Source organism: Phyllobates terribilis, unplaced genomic scaffold, assembly GCF_046119375.1.
Source record: "Phyllobates terribilis strain yellow unplaced genomic scaffold, ASM4611937v1 Scaffold_11__3_contigs__length_659146591, whole genome shotgun sequence".
Taxonomy (NCBI): domain Eukaryota; kingdom Metazoa; phylum Chordata; class Amphibia; order Anura; family Dendrobatidae; genus Phyllobates; species Phyllobates terribilis.
The window spans coordinates 514,562,892-514,582,897 of NW_027362771.1; the positions used below are offsets into that span (position 1 = coordinate 514,562,892).

Consider the following 20,006-nt stretch of genomic DNA (forward strand, 5'->3'; position numbering starts at 1 on the left):
AACTATTTTGGGTGAGGTCCTTGGTCACACTTGTGCCACTCACACACCTCATTGATTGATAGTCCCCTCCTTAACATTCTGTCACTAGGTCCTCACCCACGGATCTCTCTAATATTTATGCAGTAGCCTCCTGGCTTTACACTTGTTGTAGTTTTTCATTGGTCCAAACAATGCTTCTTGACGCTCCCTTTCTCCCACCTGTACCTGACCCCCTCCTACCGGCAGGAATAGGATAGTCCTAGAACAGCAGGTCCACAGGTGAGTGTTCACTGCTGCCAGGAGAATCAGGTCTGTGGCCTATGGAAAGGGACAGACCAGCTGCTCAATATAAACATTAGCAAGCAGAAGCTGCAGCATCGGCCATCTCTCCGGTGCCAGTACGGCCATGGAACAGGAAGTGTGGTTTTGCCAAATTCCTTTGTTAAAGGAAGAGGATGCTTCCTTTGGCTATGTGCCCACAATGCAGAAATGCTCAGGATTTTTTCCTGAGCGTTTCTGCATCTCCCTGGCAGAAAAAAACGAATGCAGATTGTACATGCGGATTGTACATGCGTTTTCCTGCCAGGGACATGCGGATGTGAAGCGTTCTTCACTTGCATTTCCGTATGCGGGTTGACAAGCGCTTTCCAAGCGATTTTAGCATCACTTGGAAAGTGCTTGTCAACTTGGTCACACTATATAAATCCATGCAAACAGCATGGATTTATATAGTGTGACCTAAAGAATGGTTAAAAATAAAAAATAATATCTATACTTACCTTCCGATGGCCCCCGCAGTCTTGATCCCCTCCGTCCCGGCAGCATTAGACTGAAGGACCTGCCGACGTCAGCGTCGCGTGACATAGTTACATAGTTTATAAGGCCGAAAAAAGACAAGCGCCCATCCAGTTCAGCCTATTTCTTGTGCACTGCAGCTATTCCGCAGCGTTGATCCAGGGGAAGGCAAAAAAAATCCATGCGGTATAGGCCAATTTACATCATTGAGGAAAAATTCACTTCCCGTCTCCAATCTGGCAGTCAGATTAAATCCCTGGATTAATTAACTAAGCATAAGATGTAATTTTATTGTTCTCAAGAAAGGCGTCCAGGCCTCTCTTGAACTCATTAAGTGAGTTGGACATCACCACTTCCTCTCCCAGAGAGTTCCAGAGTCTCACGGCTCTGACCGTAAAGAATCCCCTTCTATGCTGGTGCAGGAACCTCCTTTCCTCCAGACGCATAGTGTGCCCCTTCGTCTTTGTCACCATCCTTGGTATAAACAGGTCATGGGAGAGATCTCTGTACTGCCCCCTGATGTATTTATACATGTTTATGAGGTCTCCCCTAAGCCTTCTCTTTTCCAACGTAAATAGGCCTAATTTTGACAACCTCTCTGGGTATTCTAGTCCCTCCATTCCCTTTATTACCTTAGTCGCCCTCCTTTGTACCCTCTCTAGCTCCAATATGTCTTTCCTGAGCACCGGAGCCCAGAACTGTGCACAATATTCTAAGTGCGGCCTTACCAGCGCTTTATACAGAGGAAGAACAATGTTCTCATCATATGCCCCTATTCCTCTTCTGATGCATGCCATGACTCTATTTGCCTTCGCAGCTGCTGCCTGACACTGGGCACTCCAATTTAATTTGCTGTTAACCAAGACGCCCAGGTCCTTCTCCATGTCAGATTTCCCCAACGGTTTCCCATTTAATATGTATGGGTGAGTGCTGTTTTTCTTTCCCATGTGCATGACCTTACATTTATCGGCATTGAACCCCATCTGCCATTTTTTGGCCCAACTCCCCAATTTATCTAAATCCTCCTGTAGCTGTGCCCTATCCTCATCTGTATTAACTACTTTACAAAGTTTAGTATCATCTGCAAATATTGCTATTTTACTATGCAACCCTTCCACTAGATCATTAATAAATATATTAAATAATATAGGGCCCAAGACAGACCCTTGAGGCACCCCGCTAGTAACCCTGACACACCCTGAGCTTACTCCATTGATAACCACCCTCTGCTTTCTATCCCTCAGCCAGCTATTTACCCACTTGCACACATTATCCCCCAGACCAAGCATTCTCATTTTATATACCAACCTTTTGTGTGGCACGGTATCAAACGCTTTGGAGAAGTCAAGGTATACAACATCCACTGACTCTCCCCCGTCCAGCTGTGAGCTCACCTCTGACGTCAGCGCAGGTCCTTCAGTACATCGCGAACATCCGGCAAGCAAAGAGGAGTGCAGCGCGGGCCACCAGAAGGTAAGTATATATATTTATTTTTTATTTTATTCTTTTTTTTACAGTTTTCTATGGTACCCAGGTCCAGAGGAGAGTCTCCTCTTCTCTAGACCTGGGTACCATCCGCACATTAGAACGCATGGAATGCGCATCTACAGATGCAGTGATGTGGAATCCATGCGGTCTAATGCAAGTCAATGGCGGCGAAAACGCAGCACTTCCGCAAAATAATTGTTAGTGCTGCATTTTTTTCCGCAATGATAATCCGCAGCGGAAATTTCCGCAGCATGTGCACAGCACATGCGGTTTATCATTGGGGAACATGGCAGGCCTTCTACCATGCGTTTTTTAAGCGTTTCTGCAGCGTTTTTGCCGCTGCGGAAATGCTTAAAAAATGCATCGTCAGCACACAGCCTTATTAGACATTCACTGACTTACAGTGCTAAAAGCCCTGGAAGTTGCTTTGGACTCACAGATCTAAGACTTTTGGCAAAAACTTTTCTTTGCTATATTCCAGATGCTCCCTTCAAACACAACAAAGAGTAACACCACGTGTTAGAAAACCTCTGGAGCATTGTCCATATTATTGTTCTTAGGATTGTCTTCTCGTGATCAGTTTAAGCTGAGCAACGCACAAATCTCAGAGACCTTAAGCACATTTAGTACTTTTCATGTTTAGTGGTATCCTGGCACCACATTGCTAGTGGTCGCTGATGAGCAAGGACATGCTCATTTTTGGTTTAGCCGCATTGTCCCTTTGCTGTTAGTACAGGATGAATCATGTGGCTTCTTAGTACATACCATTCTCATCTCAGGCATGGATTCTCGTCACATGTCATGAATCAAATTTGACTTTTAATTATGTGGAATCACTAACTTACTATTGTCAAGTAATGAAAGCATCAGCTCTTCAGGGGAAGGACTTCACCTAACAACTTCCAACATCTGCTCAGCTCTCGGTAAGATGTGTTAGAGGATTGGGCTACTGAAGTAAATTGCAGTGACACAAAAATATTCAGATTTTAGAAACATGGAGTCCAATAAGTTCCAGGGTGTGATGTGACACCCGGAGCGCAGATAACTCAGTACACCGGGCATGAGTCTGATCCTTCTTGCTGTCACATGTTGGGGGCGGTGGCTGTGCCCGGTGCCTGGCTCTCCGGTGCAGTGAAATAGGGGCACATTGTGGACATGCAGGGGGATAATGTCGGCATTACTGTTCTCTCTCTAGTTGTGGTGGTTGGTGGTGTTTTCCTGTGGTGTTAGTGTGGTGGAGGGAGACAGAAGAGTCAGGAAGCAGTTTACCAGTAAAAACAGTTGAACTTTACTTAAACAGCAGCCAGAGAGGTACACCGCCATAGATGGTATAACATGTTTCAGTTGGTGACCAGGTCCAGGTTAACAGGCTGACGGCAGCAGATATAGAAAGTGAGAACATCAGGGGAGTGCATTTACAGTAAGTTCGTCCAGTGCTTCGTACTGGCGTCCAATGGTGGCACTATGAAACCTTCTTCAACAACTAGGGCTGTGACCTCCCAGATGGCCGCCATGTCCCAATCCCACTAGTCTTCATTATGTTCAGGGTGCTAATATTCCCATCTGTACTATGGGTGACTTACTGCTGGCTAAGTGCTCCTCCTGAGTCCAAGCTTACTTTGTCTTTAGGCAGTGCCCTGTAGGGATCAAGGTGTTCCTCCAGTTTCATTATAAGTTTGTACATACCCTGCCGGGTCCATCTGCTGTGTATGGCCTGTAGGAACAGGGAGAATATTTCCCCTAAATGTTTTCTGGCTTGGCTCTGACTCTGAAGGAACTCTGATTCGACTCTCTCCTAAACTAACACTCCTTTTTGGAACTATAGGCATATTTTCTATCACCATAATAGATAGAGTTCTGGGTCAGATCGCCAGGTAGTTTTGGGGGCCTAGATCCTAGTAACTTCTCTAGGGTTCTGAAGGTTCTACTCTCCTTCTAGATTTCAGCCCAATCATGGCTCATCGTCAATCTGGGGCTAGGTTCTGAAACGGGAACTCTTTGGACTTCAAGTTTAAAGACTGGAATTCTCTTTCTATGTGGCCACTATGGTTGCATCTGGGGCAAATAGGCCGACTAGGGAATCACATCTGTCAGTAGGTCTCCTACCTGTTCTGTAGTAGTTGTTTCGGGGACTGTAGGGTTGCACATTCTAGATAAAGCAAGGATTGTCCTCTTGACTGGGTTGATGCTTCAACTCCTTAACTTCTTTGCATAGGATTGCAAGGCTTTTGTTTAGTTCTGCAACTTGACCCCAAATCTCTTCAGCAGGGTCTTGTACGTTCTAGGGAGCGCACTGAAAAACAACAGGTTTGGCACGGGCAGACACAGCACATTCTTGGTTATTCAACTCCTTACATACATGTCTTGGACTTTGATATAAATCAACAAGTTCTGTATAGACTGGCACAGGTCTGGGTGGTGTTCCCGGGCTCAATACTTTTATGGCAGACTCTTTTTAAAATCCAGAAAATCACTATCAGGATGTTGTAGTGCCAGCATTTTCAACTGTAACTTGGTAGTATTAGACATTACTGCCTCAATAAATTTGTTCCTTTAAAATGTGATCAGCTTATTTAAGGGCACGCCAGGCTTCCAGAAAACTGAGAGCATGCTATTCGCAGATTTTATGCACATAATATCTGCGGCATTTTACAGTACTAGCAAATATCTACAGAGTTTCCCTTTATGATGCTTATTCTGTCCCCATGGCTGTGCTGTAAGTATAGGGCGCTGTGAGACACTGTTTCCAGATTGCCTCTTCACCTTACTTACAAGGGCGATGTTCGCAGATAGCTTTAACTCAACTGCAGGATGGTACGTTGATGAAGATTTAGAAGAAACTTTATTTTTCTTGCAAGGATCTTGTTATAGTGCATACAGCAGCAGGTAAAAAGAACTTTTCCTGAGAGACAGGCTGTGAGCACATGAGCTTCTAATGGTGGTAAGATGGAGAATGAGAAGAAGGAAGAAGGGAGGGGTTAGTTGCATCACAGCTACATGAGAGGGAGACAGGGAGAAAGAAGGGACAAACTTCAAGGAAAGTAACCATAACAACAATGCAATAAAACAGTAATACATAGCAACTGTAAAAAGTCCATTATAGTTTATGAAATTCCCGATCATGGGACATAACAATGCTTTATGACTTATCTTCAGTTCAGTTACAGAGACTATCTAAGAAACATTTGACTGTGGGATATTAAAAAATAAAAAAAAAAAGAAAGAAAAAATAAAAATTCAGTTTCAGTTTTCCTGTCCATATACCCTAAACTTACTAACTTTTTGATAATACACTCCTCAACATTGAAATTGCAACACCGAGAAGGAAAAGTTATGGATTTGTCACAGGATCGATAGACATGTTAATGATTTGCAAATGCTGTAAAAAAAATTGAACAAAACCTCCTGATATGAGGAATATGAGCACAATGTGCAGAAATACATCAACGTACACAACTTCAATGAGATTATTAATGGTTGTTTGGGGAATGTTCTGAATGCACGTGGGCACACAAATCATCAAGATCTTCTGCTGGCAGCTCCATTTGCGATTGCCGACCAACGATATCTCAGATGTGCTCAATGGGAGACATATATGGAAATGCTACAGGCCATGGTAGCGTGTTTTGGCTATGCAGGCTGCTTAAGGTAGTATGGGCTTCATGTAGCCTGGCAAAAAAACAATTCCTGGGACACTTTGGAGAAATGGCCTTATTGTTGGTTTGTGTGCCCAAATGCATTCGGTGTGCATTTCTGCATGTCTATAGTTCCTGTGATTTCTACAATTCCCCATCTTTTCCTTCTGTGTTGCAATTTCATTGTTGAGGAGTGTATATCCAAAGATGACTTTTGGCCAACAGCTTCTCTTTCTGACTCTCCATCTTTCTCGGAAAAGTGGACATGTTTTTCTTCAATGGGTAGAGGAAAAAAAGCCTCTACCAAATCATGCAGAAATAAAGGACCATTCTTTACGTTGACATCTGCTGTCGGGAGTCAGTTAAGAGAACAGCATACATATTAAGCATTTGGCCTATCGCAAACAAAATTAGTGAATTTGACCAGCTGTCACACATGATATGTGTGGCCCATAGTAAAGGTTCAGATACAATATCTCTGTGCTTGTTTCCTATATGAAAATTTGGAGTGAATGTGAAAAACTCCAGTATTGGTTTTTGAAGTCTTCTATGGGCCACAGGTTCTTTGCAGAGTGTAAAAAATCAAAGATACCACACCGACAAAATAAAAGTGAGCTGTTGCTTCAAAAGCATCCAGCAACTATTAGAGTTAACACAATCACAGGAGACAGGAAGTGTTGTGCTTCAGAAGCATCCAGCAACTAGAGGGGTTAACAGTCACAGGAGACAGGGAGCAGTTAGCAGAACACCAGGGGGATTGTGGGGAACTTGTTTATTACTGTAGTCTGGCTGGAGCTGAAGGGAAAGGTGGTGTGTGTGTGTGTGTGTGTGTGTGTGTGTGTGTGTGATCTGTATCTCACAGAAGCACCCGGGAAGTGAACAGGATTCAGATCAGGAGTGAAGCTAAGCACAGGTCAGATAGACCTCCTGAACTAACAGTGCAGAGTATTATCGGGCAGAAAGATAAGGACTGGAAGGAATTGTGTCACAGTTATCATCTCCCTCATCAAACCCCCCCCCCCCCTCCATCTCCATGCAGAATAAAGAATACTATGTACTACTGTGCCTTTGTGAAGGAAAAGCCTGTGGTTGTGGGTGCATAGAAGTGTGCTGCTTAAGAGACTTGATCTGTGCTGTACTGTGCTACTGGAAAGACTGTTTATTCTTGTGCTTTAAGAAAAAACTGTACTGTTTGTTACTGGAGCCTGTTGCTCAAGAGACTTAAATTGCACAGGCTGTGCGGCTTCATATTAAATGCTACTGTTCTACTGTTTATGAGAACTCTTGTCAAATGTGCCCGGTCAGCAAGTGAATCCACCCAACTGTCTGTGCCTGAGGGTCAATACCCCCTGTATGACTGAGAGAGCTGCAGCAGATAGTCACCCTGAGTAATGATTCCCCCAGGATTCCAAAGAATTCATGTAACCTGTCTCGCCCCTATCTGAACCAGGCGGCGTGCGTGTAACATATACTCCACTAATCTTGCATTAATGTACTCTATTCTATAGTCTGTTTCCTGGAGTTTTATGCTTTGCAGATCAGCAATAAATTTGTTAAATCTGTTTTCTTCCAGAAAAGTCGCTCAGCCAGCCACCATCCCTGATATCCAGGTGACAGAGGTGGAGGACACCCCAACTGTTGGTAAGTTGAACTTCCATGTGATGTGTGGCCAATGGGCATCTCAAGATTTTACCAGGAGTGTAACTATACATGGGGATTAGATGTTAAACCCATGTGTTCAAAGGGGCACAGGCTCGTTACCATATTAAAAGTCACGAGCATTATAAACGTCACAGAAGGGGGAGCATTGATAAGAGCGTTTAACGCATGGCAAAAAAAATTCTGTGTGGTAACATGATTGGGACAATGAAAGCTTTTCTGTTTTCTTTTTTTTCACTGAGGCTGTAAAATTTATATGGACACCCTAAGTATAAGGGAGGGGGGTTACTTAATGTGTATGTATTTTTGCCTAAAAATTATTTTTGCCATTTAAGTTCCATTCAGAAAGATAGATAAGAGTAATAAACTTCCCGTCAGAAGGAGCTCAGTGACGGATTCTTTAGTTAATCTTATTCTACAATGAGTAGGATAACAAACCACTTTAAAAGCCAAATTGTGCACATTTTTTTTATGAAACCCCAATTTCAAAAATTATTTTAGCCCAAAATGCATTGCATATAATTGTCCCAAAAAGTATCCAAGTCTTCTAACCAATTTAAAGAGGGTGGGGCTGTTATGAGCAGGTATATCATGTGGAATATAACTGTACACTCTCTCCTTTGCAGACCAAACCCAATTGTTTCATCACTTACCAAATGTTGCAAACAAACGTTAGACTGCGTTCACATGCAGTGGTCATGCTGTTGCTTTTAACTGCAGCAGCTCTGTGCTGTTGTGGTTTTTACTAGTTCCCTTCACAATCACTTAATCATGCAGGGAAATGGCTGTTTCACCTGCAAAACCATGTGCCAGATCATAATTGTTTTACTAACACACTCTGATCTTGCTGAATGATATCCCAATTTTTTTTGAAATTTCAAACTGATTTTGCCAGATTCCTCAACAGACCTTTATTTCCAGCATACTGTATGACATGCTGGTGTGGCAGGTGCAGTTGTAGCATATATGGTTGTCAAATTCTATCTCTATTTTTATTTATTTTTTCCTTTTACAAAATTCAACCCCATCCAAAAATGATGTGTTAAGAAATGCTATATAGGTAGATATCCAAAAGGCCAGCACATGCAATAGAGTGCTGACATGAATGGATGACTAGGCCAAGGGACCTGAAATCCCTCGCGGGTTGGTTCTCTGCTGCTGGGCTTGATAACCCGTGGCAGCCTCGGACCCCAATGTCCGGTAGATTGGTTCTCTGCCAGGACCGGCTCTCGTCGCCTCTGTCCCTGGCTTGCAGTTTTTCCTCTGCCTCACGGACTCCTCAGCTACAGCTGAACTGTCCCTCCTTCTCTGGGACTAGTCTCACTCCTGAGCTAGGTCGTCCAGTTCTCTCTAACCCTGCCCCCAGTTCCAGCTTTTATAAGGGCAGCCAGCTCCCCCTACTGGCCTGGGACAGGAGGTGCTGTATGCTAATTGTCCCTAACCAGGGAACCTCCCTCCTGCTCTCAGACACAGCCTTTAATATTTGTGGCATCCAGGCCTGGGGTGACACAATGGCATTTAGTGCAATTCCTTGTACATCTTTTTATATTCCTCTGCATATTTTTAGGCATTTACTTTCTTTCCCATATGCTTCTTAAAGCAAACATGTCAGGTGATTTCAATGTCTTAAGGAAAATATACTTTGAAGATCAGTCTGGAATCCATAGCAAGAGAGGAGGATAGTCTGACTACACCCCTGGCTGGCTCTTACCAACACCTCTGCAGGTGATTGACAGATCTCTCCTCTCATTTACATAGGAAGAGACCTGTCAATCATCTGGAGTGATGCCGCTGGAGGCGGAGTCTGACTAGTCTAGTCTTCAGCTATGGTCTTTGGCTGGATCTTCAAAGTATATTTTCTCTGAAAGAATGATATTTCTGGCTGCAATCGTAGAGCCAGGCTGTGATTCATACTGCCTGTGGCTTGGGCAGCATAAATCGCTTGACAAGTTCTCTTTTAAACCTTCACTGGATTTTGTGGAGGAACAACTTGTGCCCTGCAAAAACAAGTACCGTAATTGGTTATAGAGCAATATGAGAAACGTTTCAGCTGATTGCTTCCGATTTCAGCTACGTCACTACCGCCCCACCACGGTCATTACATTTGGACTTACTCTAAAGCAGTGGTCCCCAACTTTTCTGACCTTGAGAGCCACATTCAGCTCTGAGAGATGGTCACAAGTCACATTCAGAATCCCCGAGCGGTGACATTCAGCTCCTGTCTCCTCCATGGTAGTGACACCCAGAACCCCCAATACTGGCTTAATGACAGCCAAAGCTTCCCCTTAGAAATCACATCGAGGCAGTATACTTGTATCCATGGGTTCCCACCTTACCCCCATTTGGTATTCTCACATTAGAAACTCCCACCACACTATTGCATGCGGCCTCAAGCACCCCTCTTACTGTCAAAATCGTCATATGTCCAGTTTACCATATAGCTCTACCCCCATGGCAAGAACATGCACATCCAGATCTGCTCTTCTATGTGGGGCTACTCACAAAAGTCACCATCTGGAGATCTGCTCTTGTGTGTGGGGCTACTTACAAAATTCACCATCTGGAGCTCTGCTCTTCATAACTGTTAGACCTGGTGATAAAGCACTAAGCTGCCACACACCATGAACCCCTGAGCCACATATAGATCCCGAGCCACAGGTTGGGGACCCCTGGTCTAAGGAATATCATCAAAAAGTTAATTTTTCAGTTCCTCAATACAAAAAGTGAAACTCATATTATATAGTCATTACAAACAGAGTGATCTATTTCAAGTGTTTATTTCTGTTAATGTTGATGATTATGGCTTACAGCCAATGAAAACGCAAAAGTCATTATCTCAGTAAATTAGAATAATTAACAAAACACATGCAAAGGCTTCCGATGATTTTAAAAAGGTCCCTTAGTCTGTTTCAGTAGGCTCCACAATCATGGGGAAAACTGCTGACTTGACAGATGTCCAGAAGGCAGTCATTGACACACTCCACAAGGTCCCAGAGTTCCAATTTTCATTGGAAATCAGGGTACCAGTGTCTGGAGGAAGAGTGGAGAGGCCACAATCCAAGCTGCTTGAGGTCTAGTGTGAAGTTTCCACAATCAGTGATGGTTTGGGGAGCCATGTCATCTGCTGGTGTAGGTCCATTGTGTTTTATCAAGACCAAAGTCAGTGCAGCCGTCTACCAGGAAATTTTAGAGCACTTCATGCTTCCCTCTGCCGACAAGCTTTTTGGAGATGGAAATTTCATTCTCCAGCAGGACTTGGCACCTGTCCACACTGCCAAAAGTACCAATACCTGGTTTAAAACAGCAGTATCACTGTGCTTGATTGGCCAGCAAACTCGCCTGACCTTAACCCCATAGAGAATCTATGGGGTATTGTCAAGAGGAAGATGAGAGACACCAGACCCAACAATGTAGACGATGGGTGACTCAGTAATGCAATTTGTAGAGGGGTGTGGGAATGGCTACTAACCTTATGGAGTTGTGCACCTCTGCATAACCCCAATGTAAAGCTCCACAAGCTCTGCTCTGTTGGTGGCTGTCTTCTGCTTGCAGCAGCGTTCACAGATCCTGATCTCACGGTGGTGGGTCACGTGATCAGGTTAGTTGCGCATACCGCCGAGATGGACGCCCAGCTTCACCAACACTCACGGCAGTGTTCCAGAGGGGTTAGGGCAGCGCAGCTTGGAAACCAGGGTAGTAACTCTTAGTTAACTTCATCCCACAGGTGGTTGAACATGTAAATAAAGGCAGCTCTACCGCACCCCAGCAGGGGGAGAAAGACAATCAGTGAATGTGAATAGCGGTATCAGAGCGCCAATAACTGGGCAAAAATTAATTAAAATGACTGATTTATTACTACACACAACGCGTTTTGGTGGACAAGGCCACCTTCATCAGGTGTGACAAGCTGAGTCCAGCAGGAGACAGTGTGAAACTGTCAGCAGTGGTCTCATACAATGTAATACATGTCTATTACATTACATGAGATCAGTGATCAGAAAAATAAAAATTAATGTCTCATACAGGGACTAAGTAAAAATGTAAAAAAAAAGTCAAAATTTTTTCAAACTGTTAAAAAAAATCATAAAATATTAAACCGATAAATCCGTATATTTATGCAAAAACAAAAAAAGTACACATATTTGGTATCGCCGCGTCCGAAACAACCCAAGCTATAAAACTGTCACACTAATTAACTCCTTCTGTGCACACCGTAATAAAAATAAATAAAAAACGGAGCAAAAAACTATGCTTTTTCCTCATATCGCCAAACAAAAAGTGGAAAAAAATGCGATCAAAAAGCAAAATGGAAATAAAACTGGTACCGCTGAAAACGTCATCTTGTTCCGCAAAAAAAAAGCCACCATACAGCCCCATCAGCCGAAAAATAAAAAAGTTATAGCTCTCAGAATAAAGCGATGCAAAAAAAATATTTTTTCTATAAAATTGTTTTATTGTGTAAAAGCGCCAAAACATAAAAAAATATACAGTAAGTGTAGTATCGCTGTAAACGTACTGACCCGAAGAATAATTCTGCCTTATCACTTTTACCACACGCAGAACGTCATAAAAAAAAACCCTCAAAAAATAATTCCTGAATTGTTGGTTTTTGTTAATTTTACCTCTCAAAAAACGGAATAGAAAGCGATCAAAAAATGTCACGTACCCAAAAATTGTACCAATAAAAATGTCAACTCGTCCCGCAAAAAACAAGCCGTCACATGACTGTCGGCCGAAATATGGAAAAATTATAGCTCTCAAAATATGGCGATGCAAAAACTAGATTTTGCAAAAAAAGCGTCTTTTAGTGTGTGACAGTTGTCAATCATAAAAACCCGATATGAATCTGGTATCTCTGTAATCGCACCGACCTGAAGAATAAAGTAATCTCATCACTTATACCGCACGAGGAACGGCGTAAAAAATAAATAAAACCAATTCTTCACCTGCTACTGATTTGTTTATTAATGTCTCCCAATGTGCTCACCACAAATCTAGATAAGTTCCTAGTTTCCAAAATGGGGTCACTTGTGGGGGGTTTCCACTGTTTAGGCACATCAGGGGCTCCCCAAATGCAACATGGCGTCCGCTAATTATTCAAGCAAATTTTACATTCAAAAAGTCAAATGGCGCTCCTTCCCTTCCAAACCCTGCCGTGCGCCCAAACAGTGGTTTTCCCTCACATATGGGGTATCGGCGTGTTCAGGAGAAATTGCACAACAAATTTCTTGGTGCAATTTTTCCTATTACCCTTATGATAATGCAAAATTAGGGGATGAAAAACATTTTTGTGGGAAAAATATGAAAATTTTATTTTTACAGCTCAATATTATAAACTTCTGTGAAGCACCTGGGGGTGCAAGGTGCTCACCACACATCTAGATAAATTCCCTAAGGGGTCTAGTTTCCAAAATGGTGTCACTTGTGAAGGTTTTCCACTGTTTAGGCACTTCAGGAGCTCTCCAAACGCAACATGGCGTCTGCTAATTATTCAAACAAATTTTACATTCAAAAAGTCAAATGGCGCTCCTTCCCTTCCGAACCCTGCAGTGCGCCCAAACAGTGGTTTTCCCTCACATATGGGGAATCAGCGCGCTCAAGAGAAATTGCACAAGAATTTTGGGGATCCATTTTTTCCTGTTACCCCTGCGAAAATAAATAAAAATTGGGTCTAAAGTAACATTTTTGTGAAAAAAGTTAAATGTTCATTTTTTTCTTCCACATTCCAAAAATTCCTGTGAAGCACCTGAAGGGTTAATAAAGTTCTTGAATGTGGTTTTGAGCACCTTGAGGGGTGCAGTTTTTAGAATGGTGTCACTTTTGGGTATTTTCTGTCATAAAGACCCCTCAAAGTGACTTCAAATATGATCTGGTCCCTAAAAAAAATGTTTTTGTAAATTTTGTTGGAAAAATGAGAAATCGCTGGTCAACTTTTAACCCTTATAGCTCCCTAACAAAAAAAATTTTTGGTTCCAAAATTGTGCTTATGTAAAGTAGACATGTGCGAAATGTTATTTATTAACTATTTTGTGTGACATATCTCTCTGATTTAAGGGCATGAAAATTCAAAGTTTGAAAATTGCAAAATTTTCAAAATTTTCGCCAAATTTCCGATTTTTTTCACAAATAAACGCAAGTGATATCGAAGAAATTTTACCATTATCATGAAGTACAATATGTCACGAAAAAACTCAGAATCAGGGGGATACGTTGAAGCGTTCCAGAGTAATTACTTCATAAAGTGACAGTGGTCAGAATTGAAAAAATTGGCCCGGTCACGAAGGCAAAAACAGGCTCTGGCGCGAAGTGGTTAATGTAACTGTATATTCCAAATTAAGACAGACGAAATAATACATTTTAAGCTACAATTAAGTCGCTTGTATAGTCTGCCAAGGCCGGCGGCCGTCAGGCAGTGTTGCTGTCACATGACACAAGCGTTATTGGGATAACTCGTTCATTAGAAGGTCACACTGACAGCTGGCCCTTCCTCATGAATTATGCATGGTATCAGCTGGTCGTATCCTGGGCATGTGAATAATTCAGCAGTGTGTTCTGGCATTGGCGCTGCTTGTCTGCTGAACCTGTCTGCTCATAGCAACCTGAGGACATTCTCTAGACCTGGGACACGAATACAAGGTAACAAAGAGCTGATACTCAAGTGATGCCACGGTCTGACAGTCACTGCTCGGCTGCTGGGTGCCATCCAGCCAGAATCCAGGGATAGGTTTACGGTGGATACAGTACCAGGATACACGTCTAGTCCAATATGAACAATTCTCATTTTTAGCCAAGTCTTGTCTGGATGTTACTGCTCCGGGTTTACTTAAATCTTGTTACAACAGGGAGGAAATCCAAATATTTAACAGTTTTATGTCTTGGCTATCAAACCAAATGACCATGGGTGCCACCGGTGCGGTGTGCCACGGAAAATACTTTTACACAAAGCCATTACAGCTTTCCAAATTTGCTGTTCCTGCGCCATATTATTTGAGGAAGGTCTGGTGATATTTCTTATGTTGGGCATTGAGTGGCGCGGTTACTCTTTCACTGTATAGTGTATGCTTTTTGCAGTTTATGGTTTTGGTAGCATGGTTTAGACAATGTTATATGGCCAAGTTCGGCACTGCTGTTTGGGTACGATAATTTGGCTCCGTTTGGTATAGTTGCTTGTATACTGTATGACAGTACTCCTATAAGGGTTATGCTGGGTAGTGAACGGCGTCCTTTCCGGAACCACAAGAATTACAGGATGTCCCCAACTGGGAATTCCTCTCTTGGTGTCATGGAAGCACTTCACAACACAATCTTTCACCAGTGATTCTCTACACTTGGCGAGGCACAAGCTTGAACATTATTTGAACGATTTACAAGAAACAAAAACCAAATATATTTGAGCCAGAGCACATGTTGGTATAAGTGCAATACATAGGTGCACATTCACACTGTGGCCATCTAAGAAACAGAACCTGAGATAGAAACAAAATAAGCAAATTCCCTGTTGCAAGTAAGTAAATGGTAATAGTACGTGTAAATAACATAGGGTACACAGTTTAACGTTGTTTTTTTGAGGGCTGTTCATTTAGTTTATATAGCTTTCCATAGGCAGGTGTCTGAACAGTCAGGTCTAGGTCCTACTGTTCCCTTATCTACTTGAACATCTGCTGACACATAGTGAGGAGAACTACAAGAATTTGGTCCCCTCACGCTTGTGTACACCTTGTCGTGGTGACATGGCTTTTATGTTTTTTCGATCAAAACAATGATAACGAAGTACCCTATTACTATTTTCTTACTTACTACAGGGTATTTGGTCATTTTGTTTTTATCTTCGGTTCTCTTTACAAGAAACAGTTACGTCTCTGGTCTCACGATATCTACACGCCATCAGCCTGACCTTTCTTCCTTTCTGTACCATAGGACCCTCTCTCTCTGGTTCACCATGCAGACCACTCTTACACGTCTGGGCACTCCGCATTGCTTCGCACTCTCTCAGTAGCCCATCTCACCCCAATCTTCTATGTCTGCAGCGGCAGTCTTGACACATCTACCTCTTGTCACTCTTGTCTGGACACTCGCAGTCTTATCTACTTCCGGTGGTGACCTCTTGCATCCTACTGGTGACACACTCCTTCTCTCTCTCACTATAGCAAGCCTCTATGGACATGCCTGTCTCAGCCTCACAACAGGGATGGCTACTAGTCCTGCAGGGTGGTAATTCCTCTTCCTCATTGGACTGGCACTGATTAATCTACTCGGGACAGTCCAGAAATGCAATCTCCTCTCTATAAAACTAGAACAACACACCAATGGCAAATGGCCCGTCTCCCTACTAGTTGCCAGGTCTATCAAGCATCTTGGAGTTACTTCAGTTTCTGCAAATTTTATAGTGTACTTTATATAATGAAAACATAGAATTTTCCATGTGAGCCTGACGATAAAAGCCAAATGCCCAATATGAGGATCAGAGATAAAGCTGATTTAGGACTTTTAGCCCTTTAAATGCCTTTGGCAATAGTGACTGCACCCTGTAAGTGATTTCTGTCACTCATCAGTATGCTTTTCGTTCTATATACAGTGACGGAAATAATTATTCGATCCCTTGCTGTTTTTGTAAGTTTGCCCACTGACTAAGACATGAACAGTTTATAATTTTAAGGGTAGGTTAATTTTAACATTGAGAGATAGAATATCCCCCAAAAAATCAAGAAAATCACATTGTATAAATTAGATAAATTTATTTGCATTTTGCAGTGAGAAATAAGTATTAGATCCCCTACAAACCATTATGAGTTCTGGCTCCTACAGACCAGTTAGATTATCCTAATAAACTTGTTACCTTCATTTAAAGATAGCTGTCTTACATAGTCACCTGTATAAAAGACTCCTGTCCACAGACTCAATTAATCAGTCAGACTCTAACCTCTACAACATGGGCAAGACCAAAGAGCTTTCTAAGGATGTTAATGGACAAGATCATAGACCTGCACAAAGCAGGAATGGGCTACAAAACCATAAGTAAGACGCTGGGTGAGAAGGAGACAACTGTTGGTGCAATAGTAAGAAAATGGAAGAAATACAAAATGACTGTCAATCGACATCGATATGGGGCACCATGCAAAATCTCACCTCATGGGGTATCCTTGATCATGAGGAAGGTGAGAGATCAGTGTAAAACTACACAGGGGGAACTTGTTAATGATCTCCAGGCAGCTGGGACCACAGTCACCAAGAAAACCATTGGTACCACATTACATCTTAAAGGTTTAAAATCCTGCAGTGCCCGCAAGGTCCCCCTGCTCAAGAAGGCACATGTGCAGGCCCGTCTGAAGTCTGCCAATGAACACCTGGATGATTCTGTGAGTTATTGGGAGAAGGTGCTGTGGTCAGATGAGACAAAAATTTAGCTCTTTGGCATTAACTCAACTTGCCGTGTTTGGAGGAAGAGAAATGCTACCTATGACCCAAAGAACACTGTCCCCACTGTCAAGCATGGAGGTGGAAACATTGTTTTGGGGGTGTTTCTCTGCTAAGGGCACAAGACTACTTCACCACATCAATGGGAGAATGGATGGATCCATGTACCGTAAAACCCTGAGTGACAACCTCCTTCCCTCCACCAGGACATTAAAAATGGGTCGTGGCTTCCAGCAAGACAATGACCCAAAACATACAGCCAAGGCAACAAAGGAGTGGCTCAAAAAGCACAGTAAGGTCATGGAGTAGCCTAGCCAGTCTCCAGACCTTAATCCCATAGAAAACTTATGGAGGGAGTTGAAGCTCCGACAGCCTCAAAATCTGAATGATTTAGAGATAAATCTGCAAAGAGGAGTGGACCAAAATTCCTCCTGACATGTGCACAACCCTCATCATCAACTACAAAAAATGTCTGACTGCTGTGCTTGCCAACAAGGGTTTTGCCACCAAGTATTAAGTGTTGTTTGCCAGAGGAATCAAATACTTATTTCTCACTGCAAAATGCAATATAAATTTATCTAATTTACACAATGTGATTTTCTTGATTTTTTTTTTTGTAGATATTCTATCTCTTAATGTTAAAATTAACCTACTCTTAAAATTATAGACTGTTCATGTCTTTGTCAGTGGGCAAATTACAAAAACAGTAAGGGATCAAATAATTAGTTCCTTCACTGTGCATATCCATTGCTTGTATTTTTCTTTTTTTTGTCTTTTGCCTCTTTTTTCTGTATTGTTTAAGTTTTGGTGAATTTTCTTGCTTGAATTATGCCAATTACACTCTCATTTGTTTTCTAATCTTTGGGAAATAAACTTTCCAGTGTGCTCACCAGAACGGAAAGCTATTTAAAGAGAACCTTTAAGATCATGTGAATGGGGTTCTTGCAACCCCTTTATATCCTCAGTCGGGCCCTTGCACACCTCAGAAAAAGTGCCCCACGTTGTATGTAAATTGCTTAGTCTGGTCTGATGGGTGTCTCCACATTGTGATCAGCGCCTCCCAGGTCCCTTTAAACACTTCCCTGGTCCCTTCAAACGCTGCCTCTTATAAGTGCATGTAAGTAGATGACGTCTCTCCATCATCCATGTGGTGCATGAACTCTCGCGCCTGCGTAGTGGAATCGGGGAGCTGTCCAGATGAGCCTCACTGTGCCATATAGATCAGCCAGTCATTCCAGCTGCCCGAGACTTCGATCACTACCTGGATCGCTAGTATTATGACAACACAGATAATAAAGTTAACGTTATTTAAGCCATACGCTAATGTCTTTAAAAAAATCCAAAATCCCCCCCCACACACACACACATAGAAAAAAAAAAGAAAATATATGTATGTTAATATTTTGCTGAAATGTCAAACAAGAAATAAGTTAAGTAGAAGTGGTAACATCAGGATAGTACAATAGTACATGTTACCTTTATCCTATGCCATAGGATAAAGGTAACATGGTAGTTAATCAACACTGTGAATCATGCAAAACTTAAAATGCAAAATCAAAAAAGAATTGTTTTTTTTTTGTTTTTTTTTTTCTCCTGAAAAAACATTAATAAAAGTTAATTAACAAGGTATCCTAAAATGGTGCTATTGAAAAATCAACTCTAATTCCGTAGAAAAGCAAACACTGACGTAGCTATATTCATTGAAAAATAAATAAAAAAGTTATGGTGTTTGTGGGGAAGCAAAAACTAACATTTCTGCAAGCTTGGCACTTTAGGGGTTAATCAGCTGTGTGTGGGTTTTTTTTTTTTTAAAGTCATGACCCAGAATACTCATCCTATAAGGAGGATCCCTGAATGATACCAGGCAGAGAGTTTGAAAACCTATTAAAAATTAATATAAACTGTGAACTGGTAAATGTGTGTGTATTTTCAATATACAGAGTATAAATTGAGATGGATAATAATTGTGAACCCCCTTGGAAAAAAGAAGTCTACTCAGCAAAGTCCTGAGTGTAAACAAAATGTCATTTTACGTTACAGACGATGAGGACAAGGAATCTCAGGAAGAAACCCCTCAGCTAATGCGCACAAGAAGTGATGTTGGGGTACGACGCAGGGGCCATCTCCGCACCCCAGGAGAGCAGAGACGGATCAAACGTCACAGGTTTTCAATCAATGGACACTTTTATAACCACAAGGTACAAGGTTAACTTTATCATTTGATAGATAATGTTTTAATAGACAAATTAATATATCTTAAAATATGTTTTCTTACCCCCCAAAAAATCTCTCAAGTCATGGCCATTAGGGGTCTTCTTCTTGTATTGCTTGCTTTCCACTGCCTGTTGTCAAGTGTAATCCGTCTCTATCAGCAGAGACACCTAGATAGATTGCAGAAAATGGGAGTGGAGCTTTGTCTGCTGTCTGTGGTGGGCTTTCAATTTATGACCATTGAACAATGGTAAGTGTAATGCTTGATAGGAAATTAAGAAAAGGGGGTTACAGTTCACATAGTGCTGGCAGAATAATGAATTGGAACTGCCAACTGAGAGAGTGAATACCAATATACAGACCAGGAAAGTCAAGACATATGTATCATATTAGACTGGTATGTCCACTGAAAAGTTTCACTTGTGGTAGATGGGGAGGGGGGTTGGGAAGACTATGCTCTTCTATAGGTTTGTTGTAGAGTAAAAGTTAGAGGTTACATCTGTAAATTATACAGTTTGCTCCTTTTTCTATTGAATAAAGCTGTGACGTGTACTGGATTTGACACTTGTTTTATCTGTGACTTTATCGCTTGTGTATTTAAATCCAAGTACAGAGATACAGAAGTGTCGGCCATTTGTGAAGCCTGATTTGTAGTCCCCTTTTGAATAAACTTCTCAATAATTTGTTCCGTCTATCATCAGCATGATCAATCAATATAGATCATGTACTGAATTTCATAGAGAATTATAAAATGAAATATGATGCAGCTTCCTGTAGCAAATTGTTCATAAATGAACATTGCAACAAAGTTAAAAAAAAAAAAAA

General features: G+C 41.9%; 1 protein-coding gene across 3 annotated transcripts in view; it reads left to right on the forward strand.

The window, feature by feature from the left end:
• Positions 1-20,006, forward strand: part of RASSF2 (Ras association domain family member 2) — a 69,349-nt gene that overhangs the window by 36,057 nt on the left and 13,286 nt on the right. For all 3 annotated transcript variants that reach the window (XM_073653655.1, XM_073653654.1, XM_073653656.1), the window contains exons 5-6: positions 7,471-7,538; positions 19,011-19,168. In XM_073653655.1, the coding sequence (XP_073509756.1) occupies positions 7,471-7,538; positions 19,011-19,168 (226 nt within the window). The remainder of the gene's footprint in view (positions 1-7,470; positions 7,539-19,010; positions 19,169-20,006) is intronic.